The sequence below is a fragment of the Bombina bombina genome, chromosome 1 (genome assembly GCF_027579735.1).
Source record: "Bombina bombina isolate aBomBom1 chromosome 1, aBomBom1.pri, whole genome shotgun sequence".
Taxonomy (NCBI): Eukaryota; Metazoa; Chordata; class Amphibia; order Anura; family Bombinatoridae; genus Bombina; species Bombina bombina.
Window position 1 is genome coordinate 1,215,952,051 of NC_069499.1, and position 16,924 is coordinate 1,215,968,974.

The following is a 16,924-nucleotide window of genomic DNA, read 5'->3' on the forward strand; positions in this document are numbered from 1 at the left end:
TTATTCTCTTGATATTCTGTACTGAAAAGCATATCTAGATAGGCGCAGTAGCTGCTGATTGGTGGCTGCACATAGACGCCTCTTGTGATTGGCTCACCCATGTACATTGCAATTTCTTTAACGAAGGATATCTAAAAAAATGAAGCAAATTAGACAATAGAAGTAAATTGGAATGTTGTTTAAAATTGTATTCTCTACCTGAATTTTGAAAGAAAAATGTTGGGTTTAGTGTCCCTTAAAAGAGGAGATACTGCATTACATACTGTACTGAACATAAAATCATTCCATTCGTTCTATGATTTAAACATTTTTCAGCTTCCAAAAATGATCTATTGGATAGGAATTTATTCATGTTATGATATTGTCCACGTCACACCAATAGGTAACATCAGACCCCGATTTAATATTCTTAAAACGGCCTCCTCCTGACACATTTCACAGAAAATGGCTCTCTCAAATCTCCCTGCAGGCAGTTAGCTACTTTGCAAGAAAACAAGTTGTTTGCTGTTTAACATAAATCAAAGTAAGCATAAAAAGATTAACTTTTTTTTTTTTTTTTTTTTAACTAAAGGAGCACTGTTTTACATCCCTTAAAATGAGCCTCAACTCTTTGTAAGTTAAGTGCATTTCTGTCTTGACTCTGCTACGCCTTTGCTAAAATTACAACAACAAAAAATGATTGCTATATTGCATCAAGAAATAGACACTTAGTCTATCACACACACGGGTTAAACATGCTTATATGTGATCTTCCTACTCAAATTATTTTCACAGCACATTTATCTGATCACAAAACATACACAAAAATGTACACACATCTGCAGCACACATAGTTGTGGACAATAAAGTTTAACATTTAAAGTGATCAACATCAAAAAAGGATATTCTGAATTCATTCAATTCTTTCATTTCCTCGTCTCTTCTCTGCTTTTCAATCAGTTCTTGTTTTCTTGAAACCTCATCAAGAAATTTGGTTTCATCTTCATCTAAACCTCTCACCATATTCTCTGGGAAATTTTCAAAAGGAGCAGAGTTAGAAATTAAATATACGTTTGATTATTTAAGAAAAAGAAACAATTCTGTTTTGTTCACTATATATGGGTGAAATTATATATGAATTATGTGAGGGTAGATCAGGTACTGTATGTAATAATGGAATAAGCCTTAAGAACAAGTCAACATTTTATCCCATACAAAGTAGGGGTCCAGTTCTAGACCCCCCCCCCCAACAACATAGATAAGGATTTTATACTACTTAAACTTAATCAGGGCACTATGTTACAAAACTTAACAAGGGAGGAAAGACCGGCACTTTTGGAATTACAGGCCAACAATGAATTAGTTATAAGAGATGCAGACAAAGGAGGCTCGGTTGTGTTGTTGTATAGAGATGACTATGTAAAAGAAGCAATACGTCAGCTGTAGAACACTGTTAATTATACTATATTAAGTCATTATCCTTCTAAGATAATTCAGAAAGAGGTGAGTGATGTATTGGATGCCGGTTTTGAACAAGGGTTCCTAGATAGAGATACTGTAGAATATATTTTTGTTAAACACCCTAGTGCATTGCTGCTCCTTCAACAAAGGATACCAAAAGAACGAATCTTAATAAATTCACCTCTAACGAACTCGAAACAGAAATAATCTCACCATTTTCTCTCAAGGTGATTCTGTACTTTTTAATAGGGAATCTCCCTAGTACTCTATCAAATCTAATAACCTTTAAGAATGTTATCACTGCATGGCAGAAGATTTGCTCCAATTTGGGAATAGACTTTAAATGCTCTTCCCTTCTTCCAATATGTCGGAATCCAGAATTTATACCAGGAATCCAACAAACAGTTTTTAAATCATGGTCTCAAAAGGGGTTGATATATCTGGATCAATTGTTCTCTTCGACCGGACATCTATTATCTTTTAATAATCTTATTCACACGTTCCAAGTATCTAGAAACGATTTGTTCGCATATTTTCAGATACGTCATTTTATTAATTCTAAAAATTGGAAATTTGAGCTATTGTGTTGATGGTCCGAGATCAATATATGCATCAGGAAATTTTCTGTAGGCAAATGTTCTATTTCGTTATTGTATGATATTCTGCTTTCTAAACAGGGTCAGTTATATTTAAATAAAATTCAAGCTTTTTGGGCAATGCATTTTCCAGCAGTAGACTCTATTATTAATATTATTATGTTAATACAAAAGCTTACAATTCCTATCGGTTGGAAGGAATCACATGTCAAACTGATTCACAATGTCTATTTCTCTCCCTCTGAATTGGCAAAATTCTTTCTAAACAATGATTTTTACTGTTCTAAATGCCATCTAGATAAAGCAGATATTCTACATATATTTTGGAAATGTCCAAAAATATCACAATTATGGTCCAAATTAAATTTTTGGTACAACAAACTTTTTTCGGATCATTTTAAGATCAATGGTAGCTATATTTTTTTTCTGTCGGACTTGGCAATTATTAGACCGAACTACTATCATAGTTATTGTACAATGATAATGCGGTACATGATATTGAAGAAATGGAAGGATACTTCTCCTCCTAGCTTTTCTAGTTTCATAAGTTCCCTCTTACAACACATTAGGTTTGAGATTCAGAATATTAATTTATTAAATGATAATAAGATACAGGAATGTTGCCACTAATTAAAGCTCAAACATTGGTGATTCAAAAACAGTTATCTCCATTACTTAACACCAAATCATTTATGTCGGCGGCTAAAGGTGGGCTGTTCCCTCTTTCCTGGATGCCAGCTTCATTTGTAGTATAGCAGCAACTGGATTCCACAGCACCAATAATAAGGAAAAAAGTTGTTAAACTTTAAAGCATTTATTGATCCTTTTAGCTTTCATAAAGCATAGGCACACAGCAGCAAATGCAACGTTTCGGGATGTTAACCCTTACTCATGCTAATCAACTGTCCAATTAACCCTTACTCATGCTAACAGCCCGAAACGTTGCATTTGCTACTGTGTGCCTATGCTTTATGAAAGCTAAAAGGATCAATAAATGCTTTAAAGTTTAACAACTTTTTTCCTTATTATTGGTGCTGTGGAATCCAGTTGCTGCTATCTTACAGAGAGGTGTTTGCAGTGGCCCTCTACCACGTGCATCAGGTGTGTGCTTTTTGCCAAATGTGAACGGTTTCATTTGTAGTATAATAATCCGAAGACTATGTTAAAATGAGTAGTGTTATAGAGGGATGGAGCGATTTATTTATTTATTATTTATGGGTTTTTTTGTGGGTTTTTTGTGGGGCTAAAATGAAAAAATTTGCATCGGTTCACAGGCATGATAGTACCAAAAGATTTAGGGATAATATATATATATAGGTATTGCCCCTTATTGGTTTTGGAAATTAGGGTAATCTAAGTAACTTGAGATCAAGTTTTAGAAGATATGTGGTATTCATTTATTTTTCTGTGGTTTATGTATCTACCTATTATTTTTGTATTAACATATCATAATATGTCATTTGTTTTATGGATATGAAATGTATGTAACTCCCTATCGCATGTCCGTCATGTGAACTGGTTTAATAAAAGATTAAAAAAAAATCAAAAAAAAAAATCATAGTGCTTGCCACTGCTCTTTGTTCTGTAACTTGTAAATTCTACAATAGCTGTTTTGGGTCATTTGTAAGCCTAGATTTTGCTTTTTGTCCACTTTAGGGAGTGGAAGAGGAAGTACATTTTTTTTCCACAAACTAGGAAGTGTTTAATGTCCCTTTAAATGTTAAAGGGACACGAAACCCAATTTTTTTCTTTCATAATTCAGATAGAGCACACATCTATCTAATTGGTTTTGTTCTTTTTGTATCATTTGTTGAAAAGAATACCTAGATAGGCTCAGAAGCTGCTGATTGGTGGCTGCACATATATGTATCTTGTGATTGGCTTTTAGCTAACTCCCAGTAGTGCATTGCTGCTCCTTCAACAAAGGATACCAAAAGAACAAAGCAAATTAGATATAAGTAAATTGGAAAGTGGTTTAAAATAAAATGATCTATCTGAATCATGAAAGAAAAATTTGGGTTTCATGTCTCTAAGTAAAAGCAATGAATATATTAATGCTCAAATGAATTTTTAGTTAAAGGGATATACAAGAGCAAAAAAAAAGCTCTAATATGTTAGAGCATTTTATCATTTCACTATTAGTTGTATATAACTTTGTATTTAACCCCCCAAAGGGATTAAACACATAGCCAAAGTCAGAACCAAAGCAGCAATGCACAACTATGAGACAAATGTGTGTAGTCACCAATCACCAGCTAGCTGTCAACAGTGTAGGATATATGAATATTTATTTTAGTAAAGGATACCAAAACAAATTAAAGGGACAGTCAAGTCAAACTAATAATAAACTTTCATAATAGGGCATGCAATTTTAATCAACTGTCCAATTCACTTTTCTCATCAAATTTGCTTTGTTCTCTTTGTATTGTTTATTGAAAGCTAAACTTGGGTAGGCTCATATGCTAAGAGGTAAAAAGTGTATTAAGATAACAGTGTTGGTTATGCAAAACTGGGGAATGGTAATAAAGGAATTATCTATCTTTTTAAACAATACAAATTCTAGTGTAAACTGTCCCTTTAAGTTTGATAGTAGACGTGCTCTATCTGGTTCATAGAAGTTAATTTTGACATCCCTATTCCTTTAAAAACATAATGTGCTCCAGCTACTAATATACTATTAAAGCTGTAAAGAGGAGCATAAAAGCTATTCCTACAAGTGCATATCAGGAGCATATCTGACCATTTTGTTGCATAACATTGGTATTTACAATACAATATGGTACTGAACATCTTTGTTCTCCTATTCATGGATGTGTTCAAATTTAAAGTGAAGGTAAACTTTGATGAATGAAAGCCCGTTTTTTTAAAAATACTATTAAAAACAGGGGCACTTTCATTCATCAAAGTTTACAAAGCAGCCGTTTTGATTAAAAACTTACCTTTTTTTCTTTTCACAGCCAGAGCAGCTTCCCCCCTCCTGGAAATCCTCTCTTCACACGTCAGCAATGACTAATCTGGCTTCCTCCAATCACAGCATGGCCTCAGGCAATGACTACCCTGGGGGGAAAGCTGTGATTGGAGGAAGCCGGATTAGTCATTGCCGACATGTGAAGAGAGGATTTCCAGGAGGGGGAAGCTACTCTGGCTGTGAAAAGAAAAAAAAAGTTAAGTTTTTAATCAAAACGGCTGCTTTGTAAACTTTGATGAATGAAAGCGTCCCTGTTTTTAATAGTATTTTTTTTAAAACGGGCTTTCATTCACCAAAGTTTACCTTCACTTTAAAAAGAATAAAAAATAAAAAAAAAAACCAATTTGTCTGAAAACTGATCCAATTATATTCAGAGCATATATAAAAAAATGGTTTTGAACACTGCAATAATTTATCATTAAAATAAAAAAATGTTTCCCCTATTATTGATAGCTAACTTTACCCAACCCGTATTTTGTTTTTTTTTAATAAAATGCGTTTTTTTTTTAAATTCTACCTAAAAACATAGCTTTCTATTTCAAATACATTACAATCCCAAGGTTATTCATCTTGAAATAGATTTTAATTATGTAGCACACAGCTGTATACTGGTGGCTTTAAAGGACCAGTCAATCCAAAACATGTTCAAATGTATTTAGATATTTTTTGCAACAATTAGTACTGCAAACAGTATCCCAATGTTGATATAATTATGTTGTGAAAGTTAAATTACTTACAAGTTCACCTTCGGCCGTTTTGAAATGGCCGCCTGAGCCCTCCAACCCTGACGTCATCCTGAGCTTGTACACATCGCCCACTAAATTAAACGAATCGATCCTGCGCATACCAGTGATTTGCACATGCGCAATGCGCCATTTATGCTGAAGGGGGCTTTATTCAGTAAGGAACTAAAAACAACCGCTCAGTATCATAGCAGTTCTTGAATGCGGCGGACCAGTGTGTGCATTCAATGTAATGCAATGCACTCACTGGTCCTTTACTTGATATATATATTCAAAAGAAAACGTGAGTCAATTTAAAGCTGAACATTCCACTTACCCACAACCCTATTTGTTCATTTCCCAATTATATCGGTAACTAATACATTATTTGGAGGCTCTTTTTTGTCTGAGCTGATCCATCATTATCTACAATGTCTGTGATGTAATTATACCTAATGCAACATCTCTGCAATAAGTAACTTAATGACATTTTAGAAATTGATTGTAGCAATACATTCTTACTGAATTTAAACTGTTCTTCATATTCCAACTGCTTCTTATCTTTCTGCTCTTGAAGTTTTTCATATAACGAACGAGGGTCATAGACTTCTTCTGGACACTCTATTGTATTTAAAAACAATGATAAAATGTAAAGGTCATTCTTTAGCTCAAAAATATACCAGTATGCATACTACAGAAGCACACATTTCATACACACACGCACAGAACCACAGGTGGCCTTATAAAGTGGCCGGGTGGCAGCAGTGTAATACTTTGCAATATTATAACAACATTTTCTGATATTTATAAATATTACTTAAAGGGACAGTAAATACCTTGAGGTCTTAAAATAAAATGTTTAGTCATACATAATTAAAAAAAAAACCTGCAAATTGTAATTTAGTTCTAAAAATAGATAATTTTTATAATTCACAAAACTTGAAATGCACCTGGCTGACAGCTCAACACTAACCCTGCCCTAATTAGATTTAACTGATAACAACTGCAAAACAATGCATTTATACTAACAATATGACTATGGCTAGCCTTGTTGCCTGCAGACTAAATCCAGGTTTCATCCTATGTAAAAAGGTAAATGGTGGTTGGCATTTGGTAATTGAAAAATAATTGCATTAAAATGTCTGCTAATTTTCTTTTACACTTGGTTGATATGTTATTCTATAGCAACACAACATAAGTGTTTTGCAATTACAGGTGTTTACTGTCCCTTTAAGGTATCCAAAGCACAAATTAGTTACATTATTTAACATAAATTGATTTAATTATAAAGTGTGCAAAAATATTGAAAACATTTATTATTAGCAGCTCATTTAAGCTTAATAATGGCTTAAATTTTAGCTCGGGGGTCAGTAAAATTAGCTGTAGGTTTACTCAATGAGGGCCGGATTATAAGTGGAGTGCAAAATATTGCTTTTCACAAAAGCGATATTTGCGCTCCACTTTGTAATGCTAGTGCACTCAAATGGTATTACAAGTGAGGTGTAATGTGAACGCAAGCTTGCGATCCCTTTGCACAGAAGCATTGTGTTCACTAGTAGAACTAGCACAGCGAAGGGGTAAGTCACAAAGCGATGGGCAGAAAATATAAAATATGTATATATACTAGGGCTGCACGATTAATCAGAGATGCGATTTAAAACCACGATTAAAAAAAAAAAATGCAAGAGTACGCTATTTTTTGTAAAAACAAAATTTCTCGTTTCTGCCTGAAAACGGAGGCGGAGTCCTCCAGGCTTCCATTGTATGAGGGAGGCTGTGGGGGGGACCTGAGAATGCCTGCGAAACAGCCATTATTGCAGAGTGTGTGGGAGCAGCGGCAGAAACAAAAGCCCTTCATTTGGGAGTGGTGTGGCGGTGGTCAAGTGGTTGTGTGGCGGTGGGACAGGCGCTCAAAGTTGTGAGCAATAAAGTGAGTAGTAGTGTACAAAAAACTTTAGAGTGCCTTTTTTATTTTTTTTATTAACTTCTGTGATGCATAACATTGATTCCATTCCCTGTCTGGGTCAATTTTAATTATATATGTTCAGCTGCTTGTAGGATGTTCGAATCTTAAATAATGTATTCAATTATTGATATAATAAAAATAAATACTAGATAGATGATGATATGAGATAGATGATAATTATTATTATAGATTTAACCCCTTGAGTGCTAACGACGGCTCTGAGCCGTCGCAGAGTTTCCCACTCTGGCACTAACGACGGCTCAGAGCCGTCGCTTGCACTCTCCCACCCGCTCCTACCCCGGCGATCGGCCTGCATAGTGACAGACATCGTCGGCGCTTCACGTTTTGCGTAGTGACGTCACATGCAATGACGTGATGACGTCACCACGCAACTTTATTACAAATTTACAATACAAAGTATAGGGAAAGGGGGCATGCTGCTTTGACGCCTGTATCTCAGGCATCTAAGCAGCTACAGACCCCCAAGACCCACCGTTGGAAAGGTAATTGCCTAACCTTTCCAACTGTTTAAGTCTTGGGGGGAGGAAATTGCCTAACCTTTCCAACTTTGTAAGTTTTTTGGAAAAAAAAATTCAAAAGTTAAAAAAAAAAAAAAAATTAAATCACCTTAGCACCAAGGTGGGAAAGTGCTTAGCACTCAAAAGGGTTAATATATAATTGAGTTGAGTGTAGATAGATCATCAATCATCATACACAGTGGTGCAGTGCACAACAATATATATTCTTAAAGGGACAGTCTAGTCAAAATTAAACTTTCATGATTCAGATAGGGCATGCAATTTTAAACAACTTTCCAATTTACTTCTATTATCTAATTTTCTCAGTTCTTTAGATATCCTTTGTTGAAGAAATAACAATGCACATGTGTGAGCCAATCACACAAGGCCTTTATGTGCAGCAACCAATCAGCAGCTACTGAGCATATCTAGATATGCTTTTCAGCAAGTGATATCAAGAGAATGAAGCAAATTAAATAATAGAAGTAAATTAGAAAGTTGTTTAAAATGACATGCTCTTTCTAAATCACAAAAGAAAAAAATTGGGTTTGATGTCCCTTTAAGTTTGGTATTTTTTACTCTAAGTCTTAATTTTTAAATCACACGTTACCATTACCCTTATTATACCAGTTTGTAGTCCAGTAGTGTACCATACCACAAATATTTTTTTCTAATTAATATCAAAGATGATCTATTCTAATCTGTTCCCAAAAAAGTAATTTTGGTTAAGTAACATTTTTAATTTTGTCATTCTTTATGGTGGATGTTGCTGCAATGCAAGTCAGTTTTTAAAATATTTTTTTGCAATAAAATAAATGTTTTATCATTTTTTTATTGTAAGCTGCAACAATAAAAAATCATTAATGCATTTTGGTGAGCCAAAATAGCATGAGACTTAAACGTGCAACACTGCAATGCATTCATTGTGTCAGGTGTGCAATGTCCTATAAACCTGTGCATGTGCATTGCAGCCACAAAATAGCAGCACTAAGAATGCCTAACCAATTGTGTTTAAGAAATAATAAAATAGCTAAACTAATAAAAGTTAATTCAATTGTGAATGTTGTTTAAAAGTGCATGCTCTATTGCTCTTGATTCAGAACAGAAATTAAATAATTTAATGAAGAAAAAAAAAGTTGTTTTTTTTTTTACTTTTTAGGATGTCCCTCCTCCCAGTCCCTTACCGTTTCTGTGTGTGTTTGTTGTTTTTCCAAAAAGTAGAACTTGTCTCCCCTGCCCCCCCCCCCCCACCATTCTATGTCTATTTTTTCCTCCGTGCCACCACCTTATTTTATAACTCTTTTATGTTCAACCAACAGCAAAGACTGCATGTGTGTCATCTCCTAGTATCAAGTTCAACAAAGTCAGCCAACAGCTGTGGTTCCAGATTGCAGCCTGTTTCTTCTTTTACAACAGCAAGATCATCCACAGCCTGAAGCCTGTTTCTTCTTCTACAACAACAAAGTCATCCTGCAAGTGCATTGCAAGCCTGTGTCTTCTACAACAGCAAGGTCAGCCATTCAGCCAGTGTCTTCTACAACAGCAAGGTCAGCCATTCAGCCAGTGTCTTCTACAACAGCAAGGTCAGTCATCCAAAGCCAGTGTATTCTACAACTGCAAGGTCAGTCTCCTCCAGCGAAAGCCAGTGTTGCCTCTGTCTCAAATAAACATGATAATGAGCAAGCCCATTGTTGCCTTCTTTATATTCAATTCATTTCAAGTGTAAGCCTATGGTTTCTTGTCTCTCAATCAAGGTGACTGCATCATCAAGCCCATTGTTGTCTTCTTTATATTCAAGTGCAAGCCTGTGGTCTCTTGGCTCTCAATCCAGGTGAATGCATCATCAGGCCCATTGTTGAATTTTTTATATTAAACTAGTGCAAGCCTGTGGTCTCTTCAATCCAGGTGACTGCATCATCACACCCATTGTTGTCTTCTTTATATTCAAGCGCAGCAAGCCTGTGGTCTCTTCAATCAAGGTGACTGCATCATCAAGCCCATTGTTGTCTTCTTTATATTCAAGTGCAAGCCTGTGGTCTCTTCAATCAAGGTGACTGCATCATCAAGCCCATTGTTGTCTTCTTTATATTCAAGTACAAGCCTGTGGTCTCTTGTCTTAATTGCAGCAGAAGCAGATAATCCTCCTTCTTGATCCAAAATAATTGAGATTCAAAAATCTTTACGAAGCTTTTTCAAGACTGCTTCTGCTGCGTCATCTCTGCAACTTGAAGAAGCTATACTAGAATGATCAGAGCTAAGAAAAAAATGGAGAGCGCCACTGATACTATGTGAACACTGTGTGTGAATGTGTATAATTAGTGTGAATAAAATTGTATAAGCAGCTGTTATAAAAAACAAATGAATAACAAATGGTAACAGCGCTAACAAATAATTGTGCAAAACAGCCTGGTGATTTCAATACTAATGTTTATTTAAATATATAAAACACAATGTGCAAACAATGCAAACATAGTTGCAACCTCTATACAGAGTGATTAATCACAGCTTGATTAGCAGTACAAACACTTAAGAATGTGTTACAAACACTTGAGAATGTGTTGCAAGTGAAATGTATCCTAATACATCAATGCCTAATTGCAAACTTATGATGTATCAATACAGTGCAAAGGAACTAGACATGATGTTATAATGTATCACAATAAAAACAAATACATACAAAATAAAAAATATATGTCAATAAAAATGAACAAATATTAACAGCAAGTCACAAAGTACTGGTCTGGCCAGACAACTCAAACGATATACTCACATCACTCTGTATAGAGGTTGCAACTATGTTTGCATTTTTTGCACATTGTGTTTTATATATTTAAATAAACATTAGTATTGAAACCACCAGGCTGTTTAGCACAATTTGTTAGCGCTGTTACCATTTGTTATTTATCATCAGAGCTAAGCTAACAGCTAACTGCATAACCAAGCCCATTCAATTGTTGTCTTTCTATTCAAGTGCAAGCATGTGGTCTCTTGTCTCTCACTGTGCCACCCTACTGATCCTGTGTGCGGTAGTATAAATCTCATTTTTTGTGCCAGCTGGTAGTGTGTGCGGTAGCTAAAATTCAAGATGAGTTCTGATTCAGAGCTGTTTGTATATGATGATGAATGATGAATGAATGATGAATGATGATGAATGATGATGAATGATGATGAATGATGATGAATGATGATTTGTTGGTGCCAAAGAAAAATTCAACATCAGTTGTTTGGGAATATTTTGGTTTTTAGAAAAAGATGATGCGACACAGAACCAAGTAATCTGCAAGATTTGCGGAATGAGTGTTGCAACAAAACAAAGTAACACAACAAACCTATTCTAGCACCTTAAACAGCGGCATAAGGAAATCTTTGAACAATGTATGGCAAAAAAAAAAAAAAAAAAAAATAATAATAATAATAATACATACAGAGAAAAGACAACACAAAAAAGCTGTGAAGGTAAAGTTGAGCTGCAACAATCAAAGGCATTTGCAAGCACATCACCATATGCGAAGACCTCAAAAACAGAATCTATGCTTACCTGATAAATTACTTTCTCCAACGGTGTGTCCGGTCCACGGCGTCATCCTTACTTGTGGGAATATCTCTTCCCCAACAGGAAATGGCAAAGAGTCCCAGCAAAGCTGGCCATATAGTCCCTCCTAGGCTCCGCCCACCCCACTCATTCGACCGACGGACAGGAGGAAAAATATAGGAGAAACCATATGGTACCGTGGTGACTGTAGTTAGAGAAAATAATTCATCAGACCTGATTAAAAAACCAGGGCGGGCCGTGGACCGGACACACCGTTGGAGAAAGTAATTTATCAGGTAAGCATAAATTCTGTTTTCTCCAACATTGGTGTGTCCGGTCCACGGAGTCATCCTTACTTGTGGGAACCAATACCAAAGCTTTAGGACACGGATGAAGGGAGGGAGCAAATCAGGTCACCTAAACGGAAGGCACCACGGCTTGCAAAACCTTTCTCCCAAAAATAGCCTCCGAAGAAGCAAAAGTATCAAATTTGTAAAATTTGGCAAAAGTGTGCAGTGAAGACCAAGTCGCTGCCTTACATATCTGATCAACAGAAGCCTCGTTCTTGAAGGCCCATGTGGAAGCCACAGCCCTAGTGGAGTGAGCTGTGATTCTTTCAGGAGGCTGCCGTCCGGCAGTCTCATAAGCCAATCGGATGATGCTTTTAAGCCAAAAGGAAAGAGAGGTAGAAGTTGCTTTTTGACCTCTCCTTTTACCAGAATAGACGACAAACAGAGAAGATGTTTGTCTGAACTCTTTTGTAGCTTCTAAGTAGAATTTTAGAGCACGGACTACATCTAAATTGTGTAGCAAACGTTCCTTCTTTGAAACTGGATTCGGACACAAAGAAGGTACAACTATCTCCTGGTTAATATTCTTGTTGGAAACAACCTTTGGAAGAAAACCAGGCTTAGTACGCAAAACAACCTTATCTGAATGGAACACCAGATAGGGCGGAGTACACTGCAGAGCAGATAACTCAAACTCTTCTAGCAGAAGAAATAGCAACCAAAAACAAAACTTTCCAAGATAACAACTTAATATCTATGGAATGTAGAGGTTCAAACGGAACCCCTTGAAGAACTGAAAGAACTAGATTTAGACTCCAGGGAGGAGTCAAAGGTCTGTAAACAGGCTTGATCCCTTGGATTCACACCAACAGATATATCTTTTCCATATTTTATGGTAAATCTTTCTAGTTACCGGTTTTCTGGCCTGAACCAGAGTATCTATCACAGAATCTGAAAACCCACGCTTTGATAGAATCAAGCGTTCAATCTCCAAGCCGTCAGCTGGAGGGAGACCAGATTTGGATGTTCGAATGGACCCTGAACAAGAAGGTCCTGTCTCAAAGGTAGCTTCCATGGTGGAACCGATGACATATTCACCAGTTTTGCATACCAAGTCCTGCGTGGCCACGCAGGAGCTATCAAGATCACCGAGGCCCTCTCCTGTTTGATCCTGGCTACCAGCCTGGGAATGAGAGGAAACGGTGGAAACACATAAGCTAGGTTGAAGGTCCAAGGTGCTACTAGTGCATCCACTAGAGTTGCCTTGGGATCCCTGGATCTGGACCCGTAGCAAGGAACCTTGAAGTTCTGACGAGACGCCATCAGATCCATGTCTGGAGTGCCCCATAATTGAGTCAACTGGGCAAAGATCTCCGGGTGGAGTTCCCACTCCCCCGGATGGAATGTCTGACGACTCAGATAATCCGCTTCCCAGTTTTCCACACCTGGGATGTGGATCGCAGATAGATGGCAGGAGTGATCCTCCGCCCATTGTATTATTTTGGTCACTTCTTTCATCGCTAGGGAACTCCTTGTTCCCCCCTGATGATTGATATACGCAACGGTCGTCATGTTGTCTGATTGGAATCTTATGAATCTGGCCTTTGCAAGCTGAGGCCAAGCCCTGAGAGCATAGAATATCGCTCTTAGTTCCAGAATGTTTATCGGGAGAAGAGACTCTTCCCGAGACCATAGTCCCTGAGCTTTCAGGGATTCCCAGACCGCGCCCCAGCCCACTAGACTGGCGTCGGTCGTGACAATGACCCACTCTGGTCTGCGGAAGCTCATTCCCTGGGATAGATGGTCCAGGGTCAGCCACCAACGGAGTGAATCTCTGGTCTTCTGATCTACTTGAATCACTGAAGACAAGTCTGTATAGTCCCCATTCCACTGTTTGAGCATGCACAGTTGTAATGGTCTTAGATGAATTCGTGCAAAAGGAACTATGTCCATTGTTGCAACCATCAACCCTACTACTTCCATGCACTGAGCTATGGAAGGACGAGGAACAGAGTGAAGAACTTGACAAGTGCTTAGAAGTTTTGACTTTCTGACATCTGTCAGAAAAATCCTCATTTCTAAGGAATCTATTATTGTTCCCAAGAAGGGAACTCTTGTTGACGGAGACAGAGAACTTTTTTCTATGTTCACCTTCCATTCGTGAGATCTGAGAAAGGCCAGAACGATGTCTGTATGAGCCTTTGTTTTGAAAGGGACGACGCTTGTATTAGAATGTCGTCCAAGTACGGTACTACTGCAATGCCCCTCGGTCTTAGAACCGCTAGAAGGGACCCGAGTACCTTTGTGAAAATCCTTGGAGCAGTGGCTAACCCGAATGGGAGGGCCACAAACTGGTAATGTTTGTCCAGAAAGGCGAACCTTAGGAACTGATGATGTTCTTTGTGGATAGGAATATGTAGGTACGCATCCTTTAGATCCACGGTAGTCATAAATTGACCTTCCTGGATAGTGGGTAGAATCGTTCGAATGGTTTCCATCTTGAACGATGGTACCCTGAGAAATTTGTTTAGGATCTTTAAATCCAGAATTGGTCTGAAGGTTCCCTCTTTTTTGGGAACTACGAACAGATTTGAGTAAAATCCCATTCCTTGTTCCGTCATTGGAACAGGGTGTATCACTCCCATCTTTAACAGGTCTTCTACACAATGTAAGAACGCCCGTCTCTTTATTTGGTTTAAGGATAAGTGAGACATGTGGAACCTTCCCCTTGGGGGTAGTTCCCTGAATTCCAGAAGATAACCCTGAGAAACTACTTCTAGTGCCCAGGGATCCTGAACATCTCTTGCCCAAGCCTGAGCAAAGAGAGAGAGTCTGCCCCCTACTAGATCCGGTCCCGGATCGGGGGCTACTCCTTCATGCTGTTTTGTTAGCAGCAGCAGGCTTCTTGGCCTGCTTACCCTTGTTCCAGCCTTGCATAGGTTTCCAGGCTGGTTTGGGCTGTGAGGCATTACCCTCTTGCTTAGAGGATGCAGAATTAGAGGCCGGCCCGTTCCTGAAATTGCGAAAGGAATGAAAATTAGACTTATTCTTGGCCTTGAAAGGCCTATCTTGTGGAAGGGCGTGGCCCTTTCCCCCAGTGATGTCTGAGATAATCTCTTTCAATTCTGGCCCAAAGAGAGTTTTACCTTTCAAAGGGATGTTGAGCAATTTTGTCTTGGATGATACATCCACTGACCAAGACTTTAGCCAAAGCGCTCTGCGCGCCACAATTGCAAACCCTGAATTTTTCGCCGCTAATCTAGCTAATTGCAAAGCGGCATCTAAAATAAAAGAGAGTTAGCCAACTTAAGTGCGTGAACTCTGTCCAAAACCTCCTCATATGGAGTCTCTCTACTGAGCGACTTTTCTAGTTCTTCGAACCAGAACCACGCTGCTGTAGTGACAGGAACAATGCACGAAATGGGTTGTAGAAGGTAACCTTGCTGTACAAAAATCTTTTTAAGCAAACCTTCCAATTTTTTATCCATAGGATCTTTGAAAGCACAACTATCCTCGATAGGAATAGTAGTTCGCTTGTTTAGAGTAGAAACTGCCCCCTCGACCTTAGGGACTGTCTGCCATAAGTCCTTTCTGGGTTTGACCATAGGAAATAATTTCTTAAATATAGGGGGGGGAACAAAAGGTATGCCGGGCTTCTCCCACTCCTTATTCACTATGTCGCTCGGGTATAGGAAAAGCGTCGGGGTGCACCGGAACCTCTAGGAACTTGTCCATCTTGCATAATTTCTCTGGAATGACCAAGTTGTCACAATCATCCAGAGTAGATAACACCTCCTTAAGCAGTGCGCGGAGATGTTCTAATTTAAATTTAAATGTCACAACATCAGGTTCAGCTTGTTGAGAAATTTTTCCGGAATCTGAAATTTCCCCATCTCACAAAACCTCCCTCATGGCCACTTCAGATTGGTGTGAGGGTATGACAGAACAATTATCATCAGCGCCCTCCTGCTCTTCAGTGTTTAAAACAGAGCAATCGCGCTTTCTCTGATATGCAGGCATTTTGGATAAAATATTTGCTATGGAGTTATCCATTACAGCCGTCAATTGTTGCATGGTAATAAGCATTGGCGCGCTAGATGTACTAGGGGCCTCCTGCGTGGGCAAAACTGGTGTAGACTCAGTAGGGGATGATGTAGTATCATGTCTACTCCCCTCATCTGAGGAATCATCTTGGGCAATTTCATTATCTGTGGCAGTACTGTCCTTACTTTGTTTGGACGCTATGGCACAATTATCACACAATTTTGAATGGGGAGACACATTGGCTTTCATACATATAGAACATAGCTTATCCGAAGGCACAGACATGTTAAACAGGCTTAAACTTGTCAATAAAGCACAAAAACCGTTTTAAAACAAAACCGTTACTGTCTCTTTAAATTTTAAATCGAGCACACTTTATTACTGAATATGTGAAAAAGTATGAAGGAATTGTTCAAAATTTACCAAAATTTCACCACAGTGTCTTAAAGCATTAAAAGTATTGCATACCAATTTTCAGAGCTTTAACCCTTAAAATAACGGAACCGGAGCCGTTTACAAATTTAACCCCTATACAGTCCCAGCAACAGCCTTTGCTGTGACCTAACCAAGCCCAGAGGGGAATACGATACCAAATGACGCCTTCTAGAAACTTTTCCAACTACTTTCAGGTCCTCACACATGCATCTGCATGTCTTGCTCTCAAAAACAACTGCGCAGTAATGGCGCGAAAATGAGGCTCAGCCTACAACTGGGAAGGCCCTCCCTGACTGGAAAAGGTGTCTAACATAGTGCCTGACGTTAAAAAACGTTCCTCAAGTTTATAAGTGTGAATTATTCAGCATAAACATGTATAAAATGTCCAAATAAAGCAATCGATTTAGCCCATA

General features: G+C 37.9%; 1 protein-coding gene across 3 annotated transcripts in view; it reads right to left on the reverse strand.

The window, feature by feature from the left end:
- PSME3IP1 (proteasome activator subunit 3 interacting protein 1) overlaps nt 1–16,924 on the reverse strand; it is a 38,564-nt gene that overhangs the window by 11,500 nt on the left and 10,140 nt on the right. For all 3 annotated transcript variants that reach the window (XM_053700246.1, XM_053700245.1, XM_053700243.1), the window contains exons 3-4: nt 6,249–6,347; nt 885–1,007 (exon numbers count right to left, since the gene is read on the reverse strand). In XM_053700246.1, the coding sequence (XP_053556221.1) occupies nt 885–1,007; nt 6,249–6,347 (222 nt within the window). The remainder of the gene's footprint in view (nt 1–884; nt 1,008–6,248; nt 6,348–16,924) is intronic.